The sequence below is a fragment of the Urocampus carinirostris genome, chromosome 18 (genome assembly GCF_059441175.1).
Source record: "Urocampus carinirostris isolate Australia breed hairy pipefish chromosome 18, RoL_Ucar_1.0, whole genome shotgun sequence".
Classification (NCBI taxonomy): Eukaryota; Metazoa; Chordata; class Actinopteri; order Syngnathiformes; family Syngnathidae; genus Urocampus; species Urocampus carinirostris.
In genome coordinates, this window is record NC_142366.1 from 3,265,544 (window position 1) to 3,285,300 (window position 19,757).

General features: G+C 43.5%; 1 protein-coding gene across 4 annotated transcripts in view; it reads left to right on the forward strand.

Annotated features, from left to right (window-relative positions):
* The first annotated feature begins 3,087 nt into the window (after window positions 1–3,087).
* LOC148348039 (TRAF2 and NCK-interacting protein kinase-like) overlaps window positions 3,088–19,757 on the forward strand; it is an 87,788-nt gene continuing 71,118 nt past the window's right edge. For 2 of the 4 annotated variants that reach the window (XM_088322463.1, XM_088322466.1), the window contains exons 1-7: window positions 3,089–3,495; window positions 7,843–7,908; window positions 16,818–16,874; window positions 17,022–17,147; window positions 17,681–17,791; window positions 17,864–17,954; window positions 18,031–18,161. In XM_088322463.1, the coding sequence (XP_088178589.1) occupies window positions 3,439–3,495; window positions 7,843–7,908; window positions 16,818–16,874; window positions 17,022–17,147; window positions 17,681–17,791; window positions 17,864–17,954; window positions 18,031–18,161 (639 nt within the window). In that variant the 5' untranslated portion in view covers window positions 3,089–3,438. Of the gene's footprint in view, window positions 3,496–7,842; window positions 7,909–16,817; window positions 16,875–17,021; window positions 17,148–17,680; window positions 17,792–17,863; window positions 17,955–18,030; window positions 18,162–19,757 lie in introns of all 4 variants that reach the window. The other 2 variants (XM_088322465.1, XM_088322464.1) reach the window with 2 other exon arrangements.

Here is a 19,757-nt window from a genome sequence, read left to right on the forward strand (position 1 = left end):
CTCGGGACTTGGAAAAGATATATATATATATATAATATCATCCAAGTATACAAAAACCAAACGGTTCAGCACATCCCGTAACACGTCATTAATCAGAGATTGGAAGACAGCGGGAGCGTTGGTTAACCCAAACGCCATTACCAGGTATTCGTAGTGGCCGGTGGGGGTGTTGAACGCCGTCTTCCATTCGTCTCCGTCCCGGATACGGACCAAATGGTAGGCGTTACTGAGATCAAGTTTCGTGAATATTGTAGCCTCTTGAAGTAACACGGTTCTTTACCGTGATATCGTTGAGTCCCCGGTAATCGATGCAAGGTCGGAGGGACCCATCCTTCTTCCCAACGAAGAAGAACCCTGCTCCCGCTGGCGAAGAAGAGGGTCGAATGATGCCGGCCGCCAGGGCATTTGATATGTACTTGTCCCTGGCCTCCCTCTCGGGAGCCGACAGGGAATAGAGCCGACCCCGAGGGGGAGTTGACCCGGGCGCTAGATCAATAGCGCAATCATAAGGCTGATGGGGTGGCAGGGAAGAGGCCTTAGCCTTGCTAAAAACCTCCCGTAAATTATGGTAGCACTCAGGAACCCGGGACAGGTCGGGTGGAGTCTTCGGGGACACGGAATTATCAGCTCGAGAGGCCGCGCACAGACAGGTTTGATGACAGTCCATACCCCACTCCAAAATCGAGCCAGAACGCCAATCAGAGTGGGGATTATGTTGGATCAACCAGGGGTGGCCAAGAACTATAGGTTGACTTCGGGAGTGCAGCAGATAAAAACAAATTTTCTCACAGTGAACCGGAAAGTCTTAATTCGATGGGGAGCATTATTTGAGAAACGGTGCCCAGCAAGTGCCCATCTAACGCTTGTGCCGAGGTAGGACTAGGGAGTGTCTTAAGTGTGTCTTAGGTATTCCTAACTTGCGGGCAAGGGACAGATCGAGATTGTTTACCTCGGCGTCCAAGTCAATCAGGGCCGGAAATGTCTGAGCAGAATCAGAGAGGTAGAGAGAAGCCGGATAAGGGGTCTTGCGTTTTTGGGAGCAGATACGACGGCTGAGCTCAATCGGACGCCCCCTATGTCCGACGAGCGTTGGCTTTTACCGGACAGGTGGCCACACAATGTCCCTTGCCGCCGCAGTATAAACATAATTGTTAAACGAACCTTCGCTGGCGTTCCTTGAGGTCCACCTTCATTTTTTCTACGTTGGGGGCGGCCGGGACCCGGGGGTTAGGTACGTTACCCTCTTCTGAAGTCGAGCGGGTAATGACTCGATTAGGACCTTCCCGCTCCCGTCGTCTAGCCTGAACCCGGCGGTCAATCCGGGCGGTTAATTCAATCGCCTCATCTAACGTACCCGGGGAAGCGTGTGACACTAATTCGTCTTTGAGATAGTCCGCTAAACTATGCAAATAAGCATCGACCAACGCCTCTTCATTCCATTGTGGATGCTGGGTGACCTCTCACAGCGCCACGTGGCGTGAAGAAGCACTGCAGTACTGTCCTCTACTTGGAAAAAGGTACACACATTATAAAATCTAACTTACAGCAATGTCCAGATATTTTTCGACATCCCGAAAAAAAATATCGTATCTACCGCTGTGCGTAAGTCGAATGTTCGTATGTAGGGGAGTGTCTGTACTTAGAATAGATATTACCTTGGCTCGGGAAGAAATCCAGAACCCTGTGAGAGGTATACAGGCATTTTTACCATTTGAGCTAACAGTGATGCTTCTGATATCAACCAAAACTCTAACCTGAGCCTAGATCCAACCACAATAAACCCTTACTCTGGCTCCAAGGAAAACCTTAACCCCAGTTTCAATCAAAACCCTAGCCCTAGCTCCAACCAAAACACCTACCAAAATAACTTTATATTTTCGCTTTATTATTTTGTATCCCGGATAATTTGCAAATTTTGTTGACAAAAGAGCATATTAATAAAGAACATCTAAACCTCACTCAAAACTAAGCCCCTCTAACCATAGGGTCTTTGTTGACTTGTCTGAGAATTGAGTCCACAGCCTCGTAGGAAAAAAAACCCCAGCATTTTCCCAGTTTAATGACAAGTATCAGTGAATGCATAAAACCCTAACCCTAGCACCAACCAGAACGCGAACCCAAGCTCTAATCAAAACACTAAACCTTGCTCCAACACTAACTCACTAACCATGGCTCCAAACCTCCAAAGCCCTACTCTGAGTTTGTAGTGACTTGACTGGGGGATTGAACCCCGACCCAATATGAATACAGCATCATACCAGTTGAGCTAACAATAATACTAATTTATAAGAACCTCAACCTTACATCCGGCCAAAGCACTAACCCAAGCTCCAACCAAAACTTCACCCCACCAGTAACCATGGCTCCAAAGACAAGCCACTTTCTCTTAGGTATGTATTGGCTTGACTGGAAATCAAACTTACATCCCCTGTAAGTGGTAAGCAAGCATATTACCAGTTGAGCTACCGGTAATATTTGATCATTGAAATCATGTAACTGTAGCTCCAACCAAAACCCTTGTCAAACACTGGTACATTTTGGCGTCCTTTTTCAGTTTTAAAAACAGCAATATTATACATGTTCATCAAAATTCGGATGGCAATTTGACAACCATTCTTAATTGGCATAGCAATAACACACATTGAAAAAAAACTCGTAAGGGGTCAGTTTTTCGTAAAAACATGTAAATGAAATGAAATGAAAACGAAATGAAATGATCTGCATTTATATAGCGATTTTAAAGTTAAGACTTCCCAAAGCGCAGGGGGTAATATATCGAAAAAAGTCAAAGGGTTTGTATTTTGAATAAAACACAGAAGGCGTTAATATGTCGAAAAAAACACGCAAGCTGTTAGTATGTTGAAAAAACACAGGAGGGTTTAGTATGTCGATAAAACTCGGAAGGGGTTAGTATGTAAGGGGATGTAAGTATGTACCGTAAGTATGTAAGAATGGCATCAAATTAAATTAGTATAAAAAAGCAACAAAATATTCTTATCTCAAATGGCACGTATTTAAGGAATAAAAAACGAATACTGTCTCTGCACTAAATTATATCAACAGTGGGCGTGTCCACGTGACGTCTACGCCCCTCCCGGGATTCGCGCGCGCGCGTCCCCGCCGAAGTGACGCTGAAGGAGTGCTCGCCCCCGTCGCCTCCGCTCTGCACTCTCTGGTGCGCGCGTCCGCGCAGGTGGAGGCATGTAGCTGTACCTGAAGCTTCGTCTTGGCACTTCTTTTCTGCTCCCTGACGTCCCTGCGACCGCGTGGAGGGAGGAGGAAGCGGAGGGAGGTGGAGGTGGTGGAGGAGGAAGAGGAGGAGGAGGAGAAGGAGGCCGAGGAAGGCACGAGACGGGAGGACGACGAGTCGAGGACGCTTGTTTGCTTCCTTCCATCTTGAGTGAAGCAGCTGCATCGGTGCTTCTTACCCGCGCCACCATGGCGAGCGACTCCCCCGCAAGGAGTCTGGACGAGATCGACCTGTCTGCTCTGCGGGTAAGTGTGCGCGTACACGTCAACGCAACGAGCACCTGACCTGTGGTGCGCGTGCTGTTTCCTTCCACGCTGCATGGACCTGCACGTTATTTTCCTTCAGTCAATCGAGAGCCCGTGCGCGTTTTCACACCTCGATGCGCGTGCACGTTGATCTCAACGATGAGGTGCGCGCGTCACCCAGTTCCGCCATTTCGTGATGTTGTGGTCTCATCGGCAGGGGTGACGCGCTCGGCGCGCACGCGCACCCTGCCATAGCTGAGGAATGTGTGGGCGGACGGGTGCTTGTGCGCGAGTGATGCCAACTTGCTCCTTCTTGCGTGCACGCGTTCTTGTATACCTCTCGTATTCTTCCTTCTCTCATTTATAACTCCACAATTTGAGAGTGAACAACAGCGAGCACGAAACAAGTCTGGACATGATGGTGGAGGGTGCGACTCGGGCTTGTGTATGCGCGTGCGTGCGCGTCTGGAGACTTTGGTAGGCCGGGTCTCCATCAGTGAGGAGAAATTAGGTCACGCAGGACTGAGATGACACGTGCACGCGCAGCAGTTGCGCGCATACTCTTTCACTCTGGTAACCTTTTTACTTCAATTCGTTGTATAAGCTTTTTCCAGTAAACACTTGAGGACGTTCTGGACAAATAAGACAGGAAACTTAATTTGAACTCCCTTTGTAAACACTACATTAAGGCTGCTAAGAAAATGTCATTGGCTTATATATGTTAATGACAAAAAGACTATTTTAACCTTGATCTTTAAGTCCTATGAATACTGAGAAAACTGCAACTCCTTACACCCATGCTTTTGAGACTACTTATATTAGTATAAAATGTAAAAAACAGTTGAGAGTGGTCCATTTTGGGGAAACATTTTTTACAAATTTGGGCGCATAAACATTTCTCCAACTATAACTCATATCCCATAAAATGCTAGTAAGTTATTACAACAGTCTGTAAAATTACATTCCTGTCAACCTCAGCCAAATTCTCCCCTTATCAATGATTGCAATTCCCCTTATAAAGTGATAATAAACCTTACAAACACGAAGTGTCACCTATTTACTCACAGCAGGACAGACTATGTAGATTGAAAACATAGTTCATTTGTAAAAACAAGTTCATTTATCAGGTAAACAACACAAACAAGTATTTTAGTATCTTTTTTAGTATTTTCCCTATCTTGCAGTAAATTTAGAGTTGCTTAAATAACTTAGAACTACAAATATATTTTTCCCTGTACAAAAGTTGTTTAACGGCTTACACAATTTGAAATGATAAAGAAATAAAAATAAATATGGAAAAAAAATTGAAGGTAACATGTATGAATTGAGCACTAGAAAAATAAATCACATCGGCTGTATAGGATGAAAAAAATTATTATCCTTTTTTTCTATATTTCATACAAAAGGGTCAAATGTTTTACTACGATCTCTTATGGATAAAAACAACTTAGAAATGATATATAGCATGCAATTGCTATCATTATTCTTTAATTCGTGCTGTTGCAAACCTAAGCCAACATATAGATTGTATTCAGGCTGTAGTGTAAAGTTGTGTTTAGTCTGATAAGCATATGTATCTTAATGCTTTCGTGATTAATGCTGTTCAAGAAGAACTCTACAGGCTAAAAGATAAGCTAATGTAAATCATTAGGGCTCTAGCGTAACATTTTTCTGAGCCTACATAGTTTTTTAAGCATAGTGAAATGTTTATTTTCATGTTTTCTGCCCATTATTGCTTACATTTATCTTTGTCTTTTGTCTAGTCTTTTCTGGTCCAGGCCAAAATGTTTGCTCCTTTTCACGTCTTGCTGCTTTTTACATATATTTAGCTTAAGCTTACCTTCATCTTTGGTCAATTTTGTATAATTTTGTTTTTTTAGCCTAACATATTGTCTCTGTCCTACTCAAAAGCCATCTATCATTAGTGTTTTCTCATCTTGGCATCATCTCGCACTTTCCTCTGACCGCTTTAGAGTTGCATCTTCTCATTTTTGTGTAGCTTTTTTTTTGTTCGAATCTGTTTCTTTCCAAATAAGCATTAGTTTTAGCTCCGCATTGTCTCACACCACCTTAGCATCCTTTCGCTACTACTTCTTAGTTTTAGTTAGGGATCAACCAATATGTTTTTTTTCAGGGCCAATGCCAATACCTATTATTAGTATTAAGATGAGGATTACCAATATTTGGAGCCGTAAAAGCATGATCATTGGCGTAAGAATTTTTTAATAACGCAAAAAGATTAAAAAAATATTTGTTATAAATTAAAATAAAACTTTTACAGCTCTCTTAGCCTTTTTACAGTAAACTAATTATAATTTCAACAACACAAACATGACTAATCTTTCACTTAATTCAAAAACTAACAGTGCAGGACATAAAATTAGGCTTAGCAGCAGCAACTCTGTACATCAAAACTTAAATAGCTCCCTGATTTTGTTTTTCTCATCTCATCTCATTAGCTGCCCCGCTTATCCTCAGTAGGGTCGCGGGGGTGCTGGAGCCCAACCCAGCAATCATCGGGCAGGGGACACCCTGAACTGGTTGCCAGCCAATCGCAGGGCACACAGGGACAGACAACTCGCTCGCTCATTCACACCTAGGGACAATTTGGAACGGCCAATCCACCTGAAACGCATGTCTTTGGAATGTGGGAGGAAACTGGAGTGCCCGGAGGAAACCCACGCAAGCACGGGGAGAACATACAAACTCTGCACAGGAAGTCCGGTAGCTGGATTTGAACCCACACAGCAGGTTCCCAAGACCTTAGAACTGTGCCGTACACGCGCTAACCACTGCGCCGCCGTGCTGCCCCTGATTTTGTTTTTACAATGAATAAATAAAAATGTCAATACAACCAACATGACTTTTTTTTACACAAATAGTGCAACGGAATTTCAACGGAGCTTGCAAATTGAATATTGTGGGCACTCCAGTTTTAGGGGCAGATTGATGAACTTATGTTATGATAAGAGCTAATTTATCAGTCTCCACCTGAACGTACCTGTCTATAAGCTTTAGCTTAGTTTTTTATCGTGCCTACCGTATTTTACCTACTATAGGGCGCACCGAGTTATTGGGCGCACCCCCAAAAAATAGTTTTTGGTCCTATATCTACCATAGATAAGGTGCACCGGATTATAAGGCGCTTCATTGGGAACGTCGACAAAACAGTCAGACGATTCAGTCAAACTGATTACCCCCTTAACATTCCCAAAGCTTGCAAAGAAGCAAATACGTGTCGTAGACATGTGCGGATGTAGTGTCCGTACGATGTCACTCAAATGCATCATATCATTCGGAAGGTTAAAGTCTTGGGATTCAAGAAATGCCAACCATTCCTTAGTTTCTATTTTCTTTTTTGCTCGCAACTTTACTGTGCATATGACAATAAACACTTGGAATTGAGTTTAATTCACTCAACTCATCACAGCAACATCAAGATCGTTCTAAAACAAGATACCTTGAAAATATAAAGCCGCATAGTTCACCTAAGTTCTCACGTTCAATAATAATACGCAATCATGGTCTTCTTACAACCGTGAGTGTAATAAATCCAGGAGAGTAAAATGTTTAAAAATACAGACTAATGAAACATGTTTCTTTATGGCGTAGTTTAGCAAGCTCAGTCATTCAGTCATCTTTTTTGGCCAATTGCAGGGTTTGTTTTGGCCCTCTAGTCTAGCCAATCCGAGGCTCCGAATAACTTCAGCCAATAGCGATCGATTTAACGGATGATTGACACATCTTTTTCGGCCAATTGCAGGGTTTGTTTTGGCCCAATAGCCAATCTGAGGCTCCGAATAACTTGCCAATAGCGATCGATTCAACGGATGATTGACACATCTTTTTCGGCCAATTGCAGGGTTTGTTTTGGCCCTCTAGCCAATCCGAGGCTCCGAATAACTTCAGCCAATAGCGATCGATTTGACTGATGATTGACACAATTGCAGGGTTTTTTTCGGCCCTCTAGCCTATCCGAGGCTCCGAATAACTTTAGCCAATAGCGATCGATTCAAATGATGATTGACACATTGGTTAGCCAATGAAATGCCGGTATATAAATCCTAGCATACACCGCGGACTACTCCACGTTCGGGGGAAAATCGAGTCGGCGGCTGTTGCGTAAGTTGCGAGACCTTGCGATTTAATATTGAGCCATATATAAGGCGCACTTTATTATAAGGCGCATGGTCAGCTTTTGAAAAAAATTAAGACTTTTAGGTACGCCTTATAATGCGGAAAATATGGTATGTTTTTCAAGTTTCTTGAAAAATGGTCTTTTGTCAAAGAATCCCAGACTATATAATTCCCCATTTGCTGACTTCTAGTATGTTTTTTTTCTTCCAGGACCCGGCGGGCATTTTTGAGCTGGTAGAACTAGTTGGCAATGGCACCTATGGACAAGTATACAAGGTAAGGCCCGTTGTTACAAAGTGACTCCTAGTCTACTGTTTTGCAACTGTGTATATTAAGGATAATGATCGGACTTGAGCTGATTAAAAGTATTGTGTGTAAATACGACTAATGCACAGGACTTAATTTGCTTTTTTGGCTTAAGCTCTCATTAATTCAACATTGAAAATGTTCTAAAAGTTATAGAAATTCTACTGAAATTTTAATTAGGGATGCACTGAACTGAAAATTTTAGACCAAAACTGAGAGCTGAAAATGTGCTTGGCCAAAAACCAAAAAGAAAAGCCGGGAAAATGAATAAACTAATACCGTATTTTCCGGACATATAGGTCACTTTTTTTTTGTAGTTTGGCCGGGGGAACTTGTACAGGTTTTTCCTTTTTAATTATGCATTTTTTGGCTGGTCCCACTTATAATCCAGACAACTTATTTCGCATTTACATGCTAAGGAGTTACGTTATATAAAATGAGAAATAACTGACCGGCTCAACAGACTGAATGTCACTCACAAAGTCCATGCTTTGGAATTTGAACTGCTCAAAAGAAAGCTCTGTAGTTTTAGCAGGTAAACATTAGCAAAAGTTTGGCTAGTTCTTAACAAAAACTTGCCCCCGAGACTTGGTATGGCTCGGCTCACCTTGAACGTGACATTATCGCATCTTTCTTTCCAATGCTTTATTTATTTTTTTTTTTTTTTTCTTTTGGCCAAAACCGAAAATACACTTCTGGCCATTTTTGGCTGAAAAAATTTTGGTGCTGAAAATTCTGTGCATCCCTAATTTTAGTAAGGATTGTGATCTAGATTCAGTAGGTCCTAATGACGACTAAGAATGTTCCTGTAGTCCACTAAAATGTTTGAAGCTTAAAAATATCTGGAGAGGAGGTTTAGATTTTTTAGCGTTCTGAATGACCCAGCAGACGCTTAGCTATCACATAGGCGCTAACAGCTAGCACTGTGACTAAAGTTGGAAAAATGTTTTGAATTCCTAAAAGCTGACTGCAAAGTCAGCGAGCCAGAGCATGACCACACACATGAGTAAGATGTTCCTTTCAAGCTCTTCTGGTGACAAATGACGCCATTAGGACTTTAAAAACAGTTGGTTTCTTTCCATTTTTGTGTAATATATGACTTGCTTAATATGTCGTAATGACGCATTAGACTGCTGAGTATGTTATCAAGAAGGAAGGTTCCTGTTAAGTATCATACAGATTGCTTGGAATTTTTTTATTTATTTTGGCCATGAAAGAAAAAGTCAGAAATCATGTTATGAGTGATAACTTTTGGCCCCTTTTTAAGAACAACCCGCACTTTTCATATCGAGCAATAGCTACCATAACGATGAGTTAAGACAGTGTAATAACAGTTTACAATGAAAAAAAACATATAACGGACTTGGGTTTTTCATGATTGTAATGAAGTAGAGACTGGAACGGAACGTGAGCACATTTTAAGACAGCGTAAACTGGAAATATGAACTGTCATGAATATATACAAAAAATATTTGGATCCATGCTCTCTCAGTTGTCCATGTTCCGTCAAATATTTTTCACCATTAACAGTTCTTTAATGAGTCTGTGTAGTAGATGTAGGGATTTTTTTGGCTTTAATTGTGAAAATACTGTAAATTCTGGACTAAAGTGCACCTGATTATAAGCCGCACCCACCATATTTCAAGAGGAAAACCGATTTTGTACTTACACAAGCCGCACCTGTATATAAGCCACATTAAAAAAATGTAACACAAAATGAACTCAGATCCGACTTTAAGTCTCGCGATTGAAAGTGAATATCTTTCATTAAAGTACACAGTCCAAAAATCACAGCCGGCTAAATGAACGTAAAATGATATCGGTACTAGTCCGGGTCCCGTTGAAAGTAATCCAAAGAAAAAAGTGTATATTTCCAAAGGTAAGGGTGGGAAAAATATATATCCACTATTGTCCGCCGTGTCCACAAACACTCACCTTTACCGGTCCCCACTTCCCAGTCAGCCCGCGTTCTTTTTAATCCGCCCGTCCAAAACATATCAGAAAAAGTGTCCAAAATAAATACATTACAAAAATATACAGTTGCAAATACATATTATACATGGTTACACATATTGACAAAAAAGACGGTACACCGAGAGAATTTTCAAAGCTTTAATAATAATAATATAACTTTCATCCCAAACAGTGCTTGTGACAGGTAGCAGCACGCTAGCAACACGCTCGCAACACAGTAAACGGGTCTGTTAAAAAAACATACCGTACTTGTAAAAATCGCTGTAAACAGTCCTCATCTTCCTTCTTACAACTGAAGCCATCAAAGTCGTCTTCCTCAGTGTCTGAAAGTAACCGTGTCATTTAGACGTCGTCCCACGCTCCCGCAGCCTCACTCGCGCTGTCACTGTCGCTGGTGTGCCCTCCTCTCCGTCACGGCTTTTGGAACCCGTTGGTGATGGTGGATTTTTTGATGCTGCCCCACGCTGTCAGGATCCACTGGCAGACTTTCGAAAAAGTTGCCTTTCGCATGCGGCCAGTTTTAGTTAAAGATTTCTCGACGCTAGTCAAGCCAAGAAGTTGCTTTCTTCCTCGGCGCATATATTCCACCGGTCTAAACCTTACCTTTTGTACTCGAGCGCCGCTGGCGGCCGTTATAAATTGGCCGCATCACTGAATAAGCCGCAGGATTGAAAGTTTGGGGAAAAAGTAGCGGCTTATAGTCCGGAATTTACGGTAGTTTACTGCAATCAGTAAACAAATTTGCCTCTGTTGCTTGTGCTCCAGCATAAATCTTTTTTTTTCTCTGAAGGATGCTAGAATTCCCTACACTGATAAAAAAAAAGTGATTACTTTGAGTTCTTTGAGTTCTGATGTGAATTACTAATCCCAAGAAAATGGATTCAATGAACCAGGCCGATTGAAATAGGACACACAATTTATTAACTCAGAGAATTAATGATTAATGAAAAAAAGGGGGGAAATCAGGAGTGGATGAAAGTTTCAGCGACAGTGACGGCGCAAGTCCGGCTGCGGGAGCGTGGGACAACGTTTTTATGACAAAGTTTCTTTCCGACACTGAGGAAGACGACTTTGATGGCTTCAGTTCTAAGGAGGAAGATGAGGACGGTTTACCGTGATTTTTACAAGTACGGTATGTTTTTTTAACAGACCTGTTTACTGTGTTGCGAGCGTGTTGCTACCATTAACTGCCCGGATGAAAGTTATATTATTATTATTAAAGCTTTGAAATCTCTCTCGGTGTACCGTCTTTCTTTGTAAATATGTATGTATGTATAATATGTATTTGCAACTGTATATTTTTTTGGGGACACTTATTCTGATATGTTTTGGACAGGCGAATTAAAAAGAAGGGGCGTAACAAACGCGGGCTGAAGGGAAGTAGGGACCGATAAAGGTGAGTGTTTGTGGGCACGGCGGACAATAGTGGATATATATTTTTCCCACCCTTACCTTTGGAAATATACACTTTTTTTCTTTGGATTACTTTCAACGGGACCCGGACTCTGCCGGTCTGCATCAAACCTTAAGTACCGGTATCATTTTCCGTTCATTTTGCCGGCTGTGATTTTTGGACCGTGTACTTTGATGAAGGTTATTCAGTTACAATCGCGGGATGATTAATTTTGTGTCTGTGTTACATTTTTTTAATGTGGGCGCATGCGGCTTATATACAGGTGCGGCTTGTGTAAGTACAAAATCGGTTTTCCTCTTAAAATGTGGTGGGTGCAGCTTATAATCAGGTGCGCTCTCTAATCCGGAATTTACGGTATACTTTACGGTATGGGTGTAAGCCATAATCAGCAGTATAAAAACAAATGCTTGCAATATTTCCAGTTGATTTGAGATGGCTCCAAAATGTATGATATTGTTTCAATTGCATTGCAGGAAATTAAGAACTTTAGGTTTCCTTTGGGCACTGCGGTTTCCTCCCACATTCCAAAAACATGCATTTCAGGTGAATTGGCCGGTCCAAATTGTCCCTAGGTGTGAATGAGCGAATGAGTTGTCTGTCCCCGTGTGCCCTGCGATTGGCTGGCAACCAGTTCAGGGTGTCCCCTGCCCACTGCCCGAAGATGGCTGGGATGGGCTCCAGCCCCCCCGCGACCCTAATGAGGATGAGCGGTACGGCTAATGAGATGAGATGAGATGAGATTACAATTTTCAAAAGATGGTCCTCTGGAACAAAGCAGGTGTGCAGAACAGTTCTGAGGTCATGAGATCAAACCTTCCTGTGTGGAGTTTGCGTGTTCTCCACTTGCTTGTGTGGGTTTTCCTCCTGGGCACTCCGGTTTTCTCCCACACTCCAACAACATGCATGTCAGGTTAATTGGGCGGTCCAAATTGTCCCTAGGTGTAAATGAGCGAGTGAGTTGTCTGTCTCTCTCTGCCCTGTGACTGGCTGGCAACCAGTTCAGGGTGTCCTCTGCCCACTGCCCGAAGATAGCTGGGATTAGCTGCAGCACCCCCCGGACCCTACTTGAGCATAAGCGGTGCATATAATGGATGGATGAAAAAAAGTGGATAACATTCCACCATATCTGTTGTAAACGGCACAATCCTTTCATTTGATGAAGTTGAGAAGTGGAATTATTTTCTACATGTGGTACGCAGCTTGCCATTAAGGTGGAATGGTGGGTCCTGAAGTAGAGGTCGACCAATTATCGGGCCGGCTGATTATCGGCACAGAGATTTGGGAATTTGACGGATATCGGTATTGTCATTTTTACTTATTCAACGGGCTGATTATTTGAGCTCAGATACAGCAGTGTCATGATTACTAATTTGGGGCACCTGCGACTTCCCCGTTGGCGCCAAATGCCCTGAGAGCTAATTGGCTAAGAGACTCTTTTAAACCCCCGGCTTTCAAGAGGACGCCGTCAGATCGTTGCAAACCTTTGCTCCCAGCTCGGCACGCTCATTCCATCTGACATTTTCCTGCCCTGTTTTCTCTAGCCTGTTTCTGGACCCGTTTCAGCCCTTATCTGCCATCCCGACCACCGATCTGTTTTGGCCCGTTTCCTGCCTGATACCTGTTGCCGACCTCTTTTCTGAACTCGATACCGCCCTAGCTCTCCCGTCCCGCCTACTGACCAATATCCCTGCAGTCTACAATTATCCTCGCTCGACAAGGAAGTGCCACTTCTGCGTTCCCGCCACCCGCTAACCGTGGCCGTCGATCATCGGATCGTGGAAACAAGCCCTGCTCTCCCTCTTTATCAATAAAACTGAGTATACGAACGCTACTGGGTCCTGTCTCCGTTTCTGGCTTGTGACAGAACGATCTGACTAGAAAAGGACCCAGCGAACGTTTCTCACGAGCACCGATCGGAGAAAGAAGGAGGCATGCAACGTTCGCATCGGACTGAGACTGAGGTCCGACGAATGTCGGGTGACGTGTCAGCCATTCTACAAATTGTTCGGCAGCAACAGGAGTGGTTTCAGCGCCAGCAAGAAAGGTTAGATGCACTCCCGGAGATTCTTGCTCGTCAGCTGCACACATCAGCCCCGCACCCCGGTAATTCTCCTTCTGGCGTGCCGCCCCACGCCCCGCCCGTCCCGTTCACGAATTCTCCCGCCATCGAAACGGCGGAGACGCGTGTGGGCGCCCCGGAGAAGTTTTGTGGCGATCCTGCCCAGGTTCACGCTTTCCTGGTGAACTGTCTGCTCATTTTCGATCTGCAACCCCGCAACTTTGCGTCCGAAGCGGCCAAAGTGGCCTTCACTATTAACCATTTGTCCGGGAGACTCTGGGGAACGGCTGAATTCGAGAGGAGTTCAGCGGCGTGTTCCTCATTAGATCTCCTGGCCAAGGAGATCCTGAAAGTATTTGACACAGGATCTTCTTCATCCGACGCTTCCCGGTCCCTAATTAACATTCGCCAGGGAAGACGCACGATCGCCGATTATTCAATCGACTTCCGGACGTTGGCCAGCCAAAGCAACTGGAACGTGGAGGCGTTAGTAGACGCCTATCTCCACAGCTTGGAGGACTACATTCAAGACGAGTTGGTGTCCCACGCCCTGCCCATCAACCTCGACGAGGCCATTGCGCTCACAGCCTGGATTGATCGTCCGCCAGAGCCACCCAGTTTCCTGCTCGCCGGAGGGGACTGGCGCCACTTTGGATTTCCAGAAGCCACCCGCGATCCTACTAGACCCACCAGAGGCAATGGAGTTGGATTGCGCGTCGCTGTCCGTCGGGGAGCGCCAGCGTCGACTCTTCGAGGGCCTTTGCCTATACTGTGGCGGGCAGGGACACCGGGTATCCTCCTGCCTGTCAAAAGGGGGAGCTCACCGGACGGTTGGAGTCGTCCGACTGAGTTCCATCCGCACCCTGATCTCCTAGACCGGAAGGCCAGTGCTCCAGGTCCATCTTCTGAGTTCTGGTTCCACCCAGTCCCTGTCCGCCCTCGTGGACTCTGACGCGAAGGTCACCATCTTGGACACGGCCTTAGCCCAGAGAATGGGGTTAAAGTTCGTTTCCCTCCCAAACCCAGTTCTTGCCCAGGCTCTTGACGGTCACGTGCTGGGCACGGCGACACACGTTACGGGGCTAGTAAAGATGAGAACATCCGGGAACCATCTCGAAAGAATCCGGTTCCACCTGCTCCCCTCCCCTGGTCAACCGCTTTTCTTGGGTCATCTTTGGCTGATTCAACACAACCCTCGCTTTGACTGGCGGACAGGGGCGGTTTTGGAGTGGGGGGGCTAAATGCCACTGGACCTGCCTTCACACATCTCTCATCCTATCCGCTCCAGACCTCCTCCCGCAGCGCCCGATCTGTCTGCGGTCTCCGTCTGCTTGCCTGATTCGCCTGTCAGACTCGTCCGTCCGCCAGCCTGCCATGCCCGTCTGTCCGCCGTTCATGCCCGCCTGTCCGACTCGTCTGCTCGCCAGTTCGACTCTCCCATCAGCCACCTCAACTCGTCCGTCCGCCCGCCGGTCATGCCCGTCTGTCCGCCCGCCACACCTGTTTGTCGGCCTGCCATGCCGGTCTGCTTGCCTGATTCACCCGTCCACCTGTCTGGCTCGTCCGCCCGCCTGCCCGACTCTTCGTCGGCTTTCCTGCCCGACTCGTCGTCCGCCTGCCTGCCCGACTCATCGTCCGCCTGCCCGCCCGACTCTTCGTCCGCCTGCCTAAAGTTAAATTTTGTTCTAATCTCTAGCTAGCTATCAACCTTCTTTTTCTTTTCAGCTTTCTATCTGGTTATTTTGTTGGCTTTTTACTCATTTAGTTAACCCCCTTTTAGTTTTTTACCTGTTTACATTTCTAGCTAACTAACATCTTTTTAGCAATTATCAAGCCATCTAGCTAAGTTTCTATTTCAGAAATTCGTATCAAAATGGGTGGACTATGCGCTAATTGGTAACAAAAGTAGCTAGACGCTTGAAAAAGGTTGAAGACCCCTACTCTATAAGTTTTTCCTCGATATTATTAAAGTCATTCTAACAGAGCTACTCGCGTGCAAGGAATGCAAGGCTTGTCTGAACACGGCGCTGGAGGAGTGTTGTTTTCTGGTAGGCCGCAAAGTTTCGCCTCATCCTTCCCCTCAGGTGTGAGTGCATCTAACACACACATGAGCACACACATGATCACACTCAGTAGCGATTGTGTGGCGGGTGTCAGTGTTGCAGGAAGCCAGATAAGCAAACAGCGATGCTATCGCTTCCTCCCGCTTCACTTTTAACGCCCGCTTGCCTCCGCTGCTGACCTGAAGTCCTGTCAGATGACTCATGTGGATGTCTTTGTGCTGCTTTGTACTGGACACAGATGGTCTCCAAATGTTTTTATTTACAAAAAATAAGTGTAAATCTCTTTTCAGGTGAATTGGCCGGTCCAAATTGTCCTTAGGTGTGAATGACCGAGTGAGTTGTCCTTCTCCGTGTGCCCTGCGACTGGCTGGCAACCAGTTCAGGGTGTCCCCTGCCTACTGCCCGAGGATAGCTGGGGCACAGTGTCAAAGCAACACTAAACACACCTGGTGTGACCATAAAGCCACATGCATCAGGTGTGCGGAGGAAATTTTTGGAGGAAAACAGCGCAGCGACAGTATTGTGGAGTATCAAACATGTTACATAATATTTTACTGGAGTTTCCTTTAATCCTCAAACCCAGACAAGCCAGTGTTTCCCATACAGAGGTAGATTCTGGAGGGCTGCCAGGGTTTATATGGTCCTGCCACAGTCTCATCAACCTAAATTTTGAATTTATGAATATATATAAATGCGAAGAGAATCAAAATAACTTTTAGATTTCTCATTATATAAATGATCGCTCCTGGATAAGCCCGTAGCTGACTTCACTATCGATGTGTGTGTGTGTGTGTGTGCGTGTGTGTGTGTGTGTGTGTGTGTGTGTGTGTGTGTGTGTTTGAATGTAGAATGAAGTTTAAAGTACAGTGTTAAGAAATGTGGGAGGCCTCCAGTTATAGTTCAAAGCGCTATATAAATAATGACCATTTACTATTTACACATCCGTCATTGTTGCTTCGGTTGTTGCCCTTGCCTGCACTGTGATTGGACGGCTGAGTAAAACATGACTTTGACGAGCGTCGCATTTTCGCCCCAGATCAACATTTTTCAATGCTCTGCGAAACAACACACTGCCAACGTTTTCATCAGATCAGAAAAATGTGGCCCTTCCGTTGCGAGCGATTGGAAAAATGTGCTCAGAGCAGAAAAATGCTTTGGTGGACACAATCAAAAAAGCAATGGTGCCGCTAGCGTTCGTCAGCCAAAGGGAAGACCACCAAATTTACCTGGTGTGCGCGGGTAATGAAAAATAATGTGCAGTTGTGAACACTTATTAGGCTCAGGTGGGTTCTCTCCAGTGTAAAATATAGCCGAATGTTTTTTGTCATATTTGTTATTTGGGTTATTAAAAAAATTGTCCTTACATCAGGGTCGCCATGTCAAGACGGGTCAGCTGGCGGCAATCAAAGTCATGGATGTCACAGGAGTAAGTAATGTCCAAGTTAACATATAATGCAAAAAAACTTAGCTGTTGTAAAGGAAATTAGCATACATCAATGTTAAAAGATTTGCTCAGACACAGTTGCATATGCAAACATTTGTGCCCCCTCACAAACTTGTGTGTATTTTAAAGGATGAGGAGGAGGAAATAAAAGCAGAGATTAACATGCTGAAGAAGTACAGCCACCACCGCAACATCGCCACCTACTACGGTGCCTTCATCAAGAAAAACCCCCCTGGGATGGACGACCAGCTATGGGTAAGTACAAGTTCCCCACACTGGACAAAATTATTGAAAGACAGAATCTCACTTATTAAATTCTGAAAATCCAAAGATTTATTCAGAAAAAGTCTCTCCAAACACAGAAAAAAAAAATTTCACTTAAGGAAGGAAATGTAGGCTACAAATAATTATTTAGAAAAACAGAAAAAATATTGAAAGAAAAAATAAATAAATGAAATAACAACTAACACCCTACCTACACACACACACACAAAGAAAAATGCTTTAAAGACGTTTCAAACCAGAAAAAAATATGCCAAAAACTGGAGAAAAATTGCTGCAAAATAAAAAACAGCATGACAGGAAAGGCTTTAAGAGTTTTTGGTCCGCACTTTGAGGAACCCTCTGCCACTCTTCTATAGCCAGGTAAACCCTCATGATAGAATCGTTTTTTAGTGATGATACAAGAAGGTCCTTGTTTTGGCAGGATCTCCATTTGTATAGCTGCAATACTAAATTTGAGAAAAAAGGCTGAATAAGTCAATGTTTTCTTTTGTGCGATTCTCCAGCTGGTGATGGAGTTCTGCGGCGCCGGCTCAGTGACTGACCTCATTAAGAACACCAAAGGCAACTCCCTCAAGGAAGAGTGGATCGCTTATGTCTGCAGGGAGATCCTCAGGGTGAGCCGCGCTAGAAGAACATGTGAAAGTCAAGTCAAGGGCACATTGTGATGAGGGATGCTGTTTTCACAGGGTCTCACTCACCTCCACCAGCACAAGGTCATCCACCGGGACATAAAGGGTCAAAATGTGCTTCTCACGGAGAACGCTGAAGTCAAGCTGGGTAAGGCACAAAGAGACCAGGCCAAGCTTTCTTCAAGTTTTATGTGACTCAATTTTATAATCTGTTTATTGTTTAGTGGATTTTGGGGTAAGCGCTCAGCTGGATCGCACGGTGGGACGCAGGAACACCTTCATTGGCACGCCTTACTGGATGGCCCCAGAAGTTATTGCCTGCGACGAAAACCCAGACGCCACCTACGACTTTAAGGTTGGCCTGAAGCGCTCTCGACTTTGGCTTGTTATTTTCACTGATAGATTGATTGATATTTTTCTTCTTTTGCTCTGTTCATCAAAAACCAGGTTTCAATTAATTCAAAATCAAAATCTTTGGTTAAGTTTAAAAAGTAGGAAAAAATGGCCGACAGGAAAAAGCCAGGAAATTAATTATTTTGTATTGTTTTGATATTACTACTAGAAACAGTTCCTTCCCCAGGGCCATCACCACCCTAAACAATCGCACAGAACTGAATATATATGTTTTGAGACTTATTTGGGAGTTTTTATTGCTGCTAAATGTTGCAATTCTTTTCCCTGCATCTTTCTTCCGTGGTGCAATATATTTTTTGCACAACTATTATAACTGTAGTGCCATTGATATGACATCGAACTAAACCATTAAAGAACCATGACCACAGTGGACATGTAACTGTAGCTTTAATGCCTTCTCTGAATGGTGAAAACTGTGAAGTACATTAGTTAGAATGAATTGAATCCATGTGCCAATAAGTTCATGACAAAAAGTGCAAAGATTTAACATTTGTCAATCCTATAACAAGATACAGTTATTCATACATCATATAAACACATTTATTTTGACAATATCTGTGCATTATTTGCCCTCATGTAGGTTTTAGATCAGGGGGTGGCGTCATATTAGTCTGTAGTTTGCAATAGTCTTTGATCTGTACAGCCCTTTGAGACTCTTTGTGATTAAGGGCTATACAAATAAACATGACTTGACTAGTATTAATTTACTATATTTTCAAAATTAACAGTAACGTATTTATTTAACAAAAACTGCTATTGTGAGAACTATTCAATAACTAAGGCCAGTCTCTAAGCATATGTTGTAGTGTTGCATATTTATCCTGATAGTTTTTTATCTTATCTCATTAAAGTGTTTGCTATGTGCTTACTGCGGAGTGCCATGTCTAAACTTGTTGTATTCAATGTTTTTGTATAAAATGAGGAAAGACATCTTCCATTGTAGCAATATTGTTTGTGGAGTGTATATGAAAATGACTTGCATAATAATTCAATGAAAAGAAAAAGCATTACATAAGGGGTCATATTCTGCTGAAGAATAAGGCACGTAATGCTAACTGTGCTAATGCTAATAGCAGAATAAAGTACACTTTTCTTACTTAAAAAAAGTTGCAATAGTTACAAAATAACCTTTAAATTTAATACATTATCTAGAACAGGGGTCTCGAAGCATTTTTAAGCTAAGAGCTCCTTTTTCTTACTAATTAGCACAAAAGGCACCCAGTTTGAATTTAATTTCTAAAATAGAAACGTTACTATTTTGATGGCTTGCTAAGTAGCTAAAAAGAAAGGTAAACAAGTAATAAACTAAAAGGAAGCTAGATAGCTACCAAAAAGCCAACTTAAGAGCCGGATAGATAGCTAAGAAAAAAAAGGTAGCCATCAAGCTAGAAACGAGGCAAAAAATTAACTTAATCACTAGCTAAAAAGATACAATGTTTGCTAGATAGCATGCGAAAAAAAATAAAATGCTAGCTAGATAGCTTACTAAATAGCAGAAAAGGCGGAAAGATAGCGAGCTACGAAGCTAAAAAGGTAG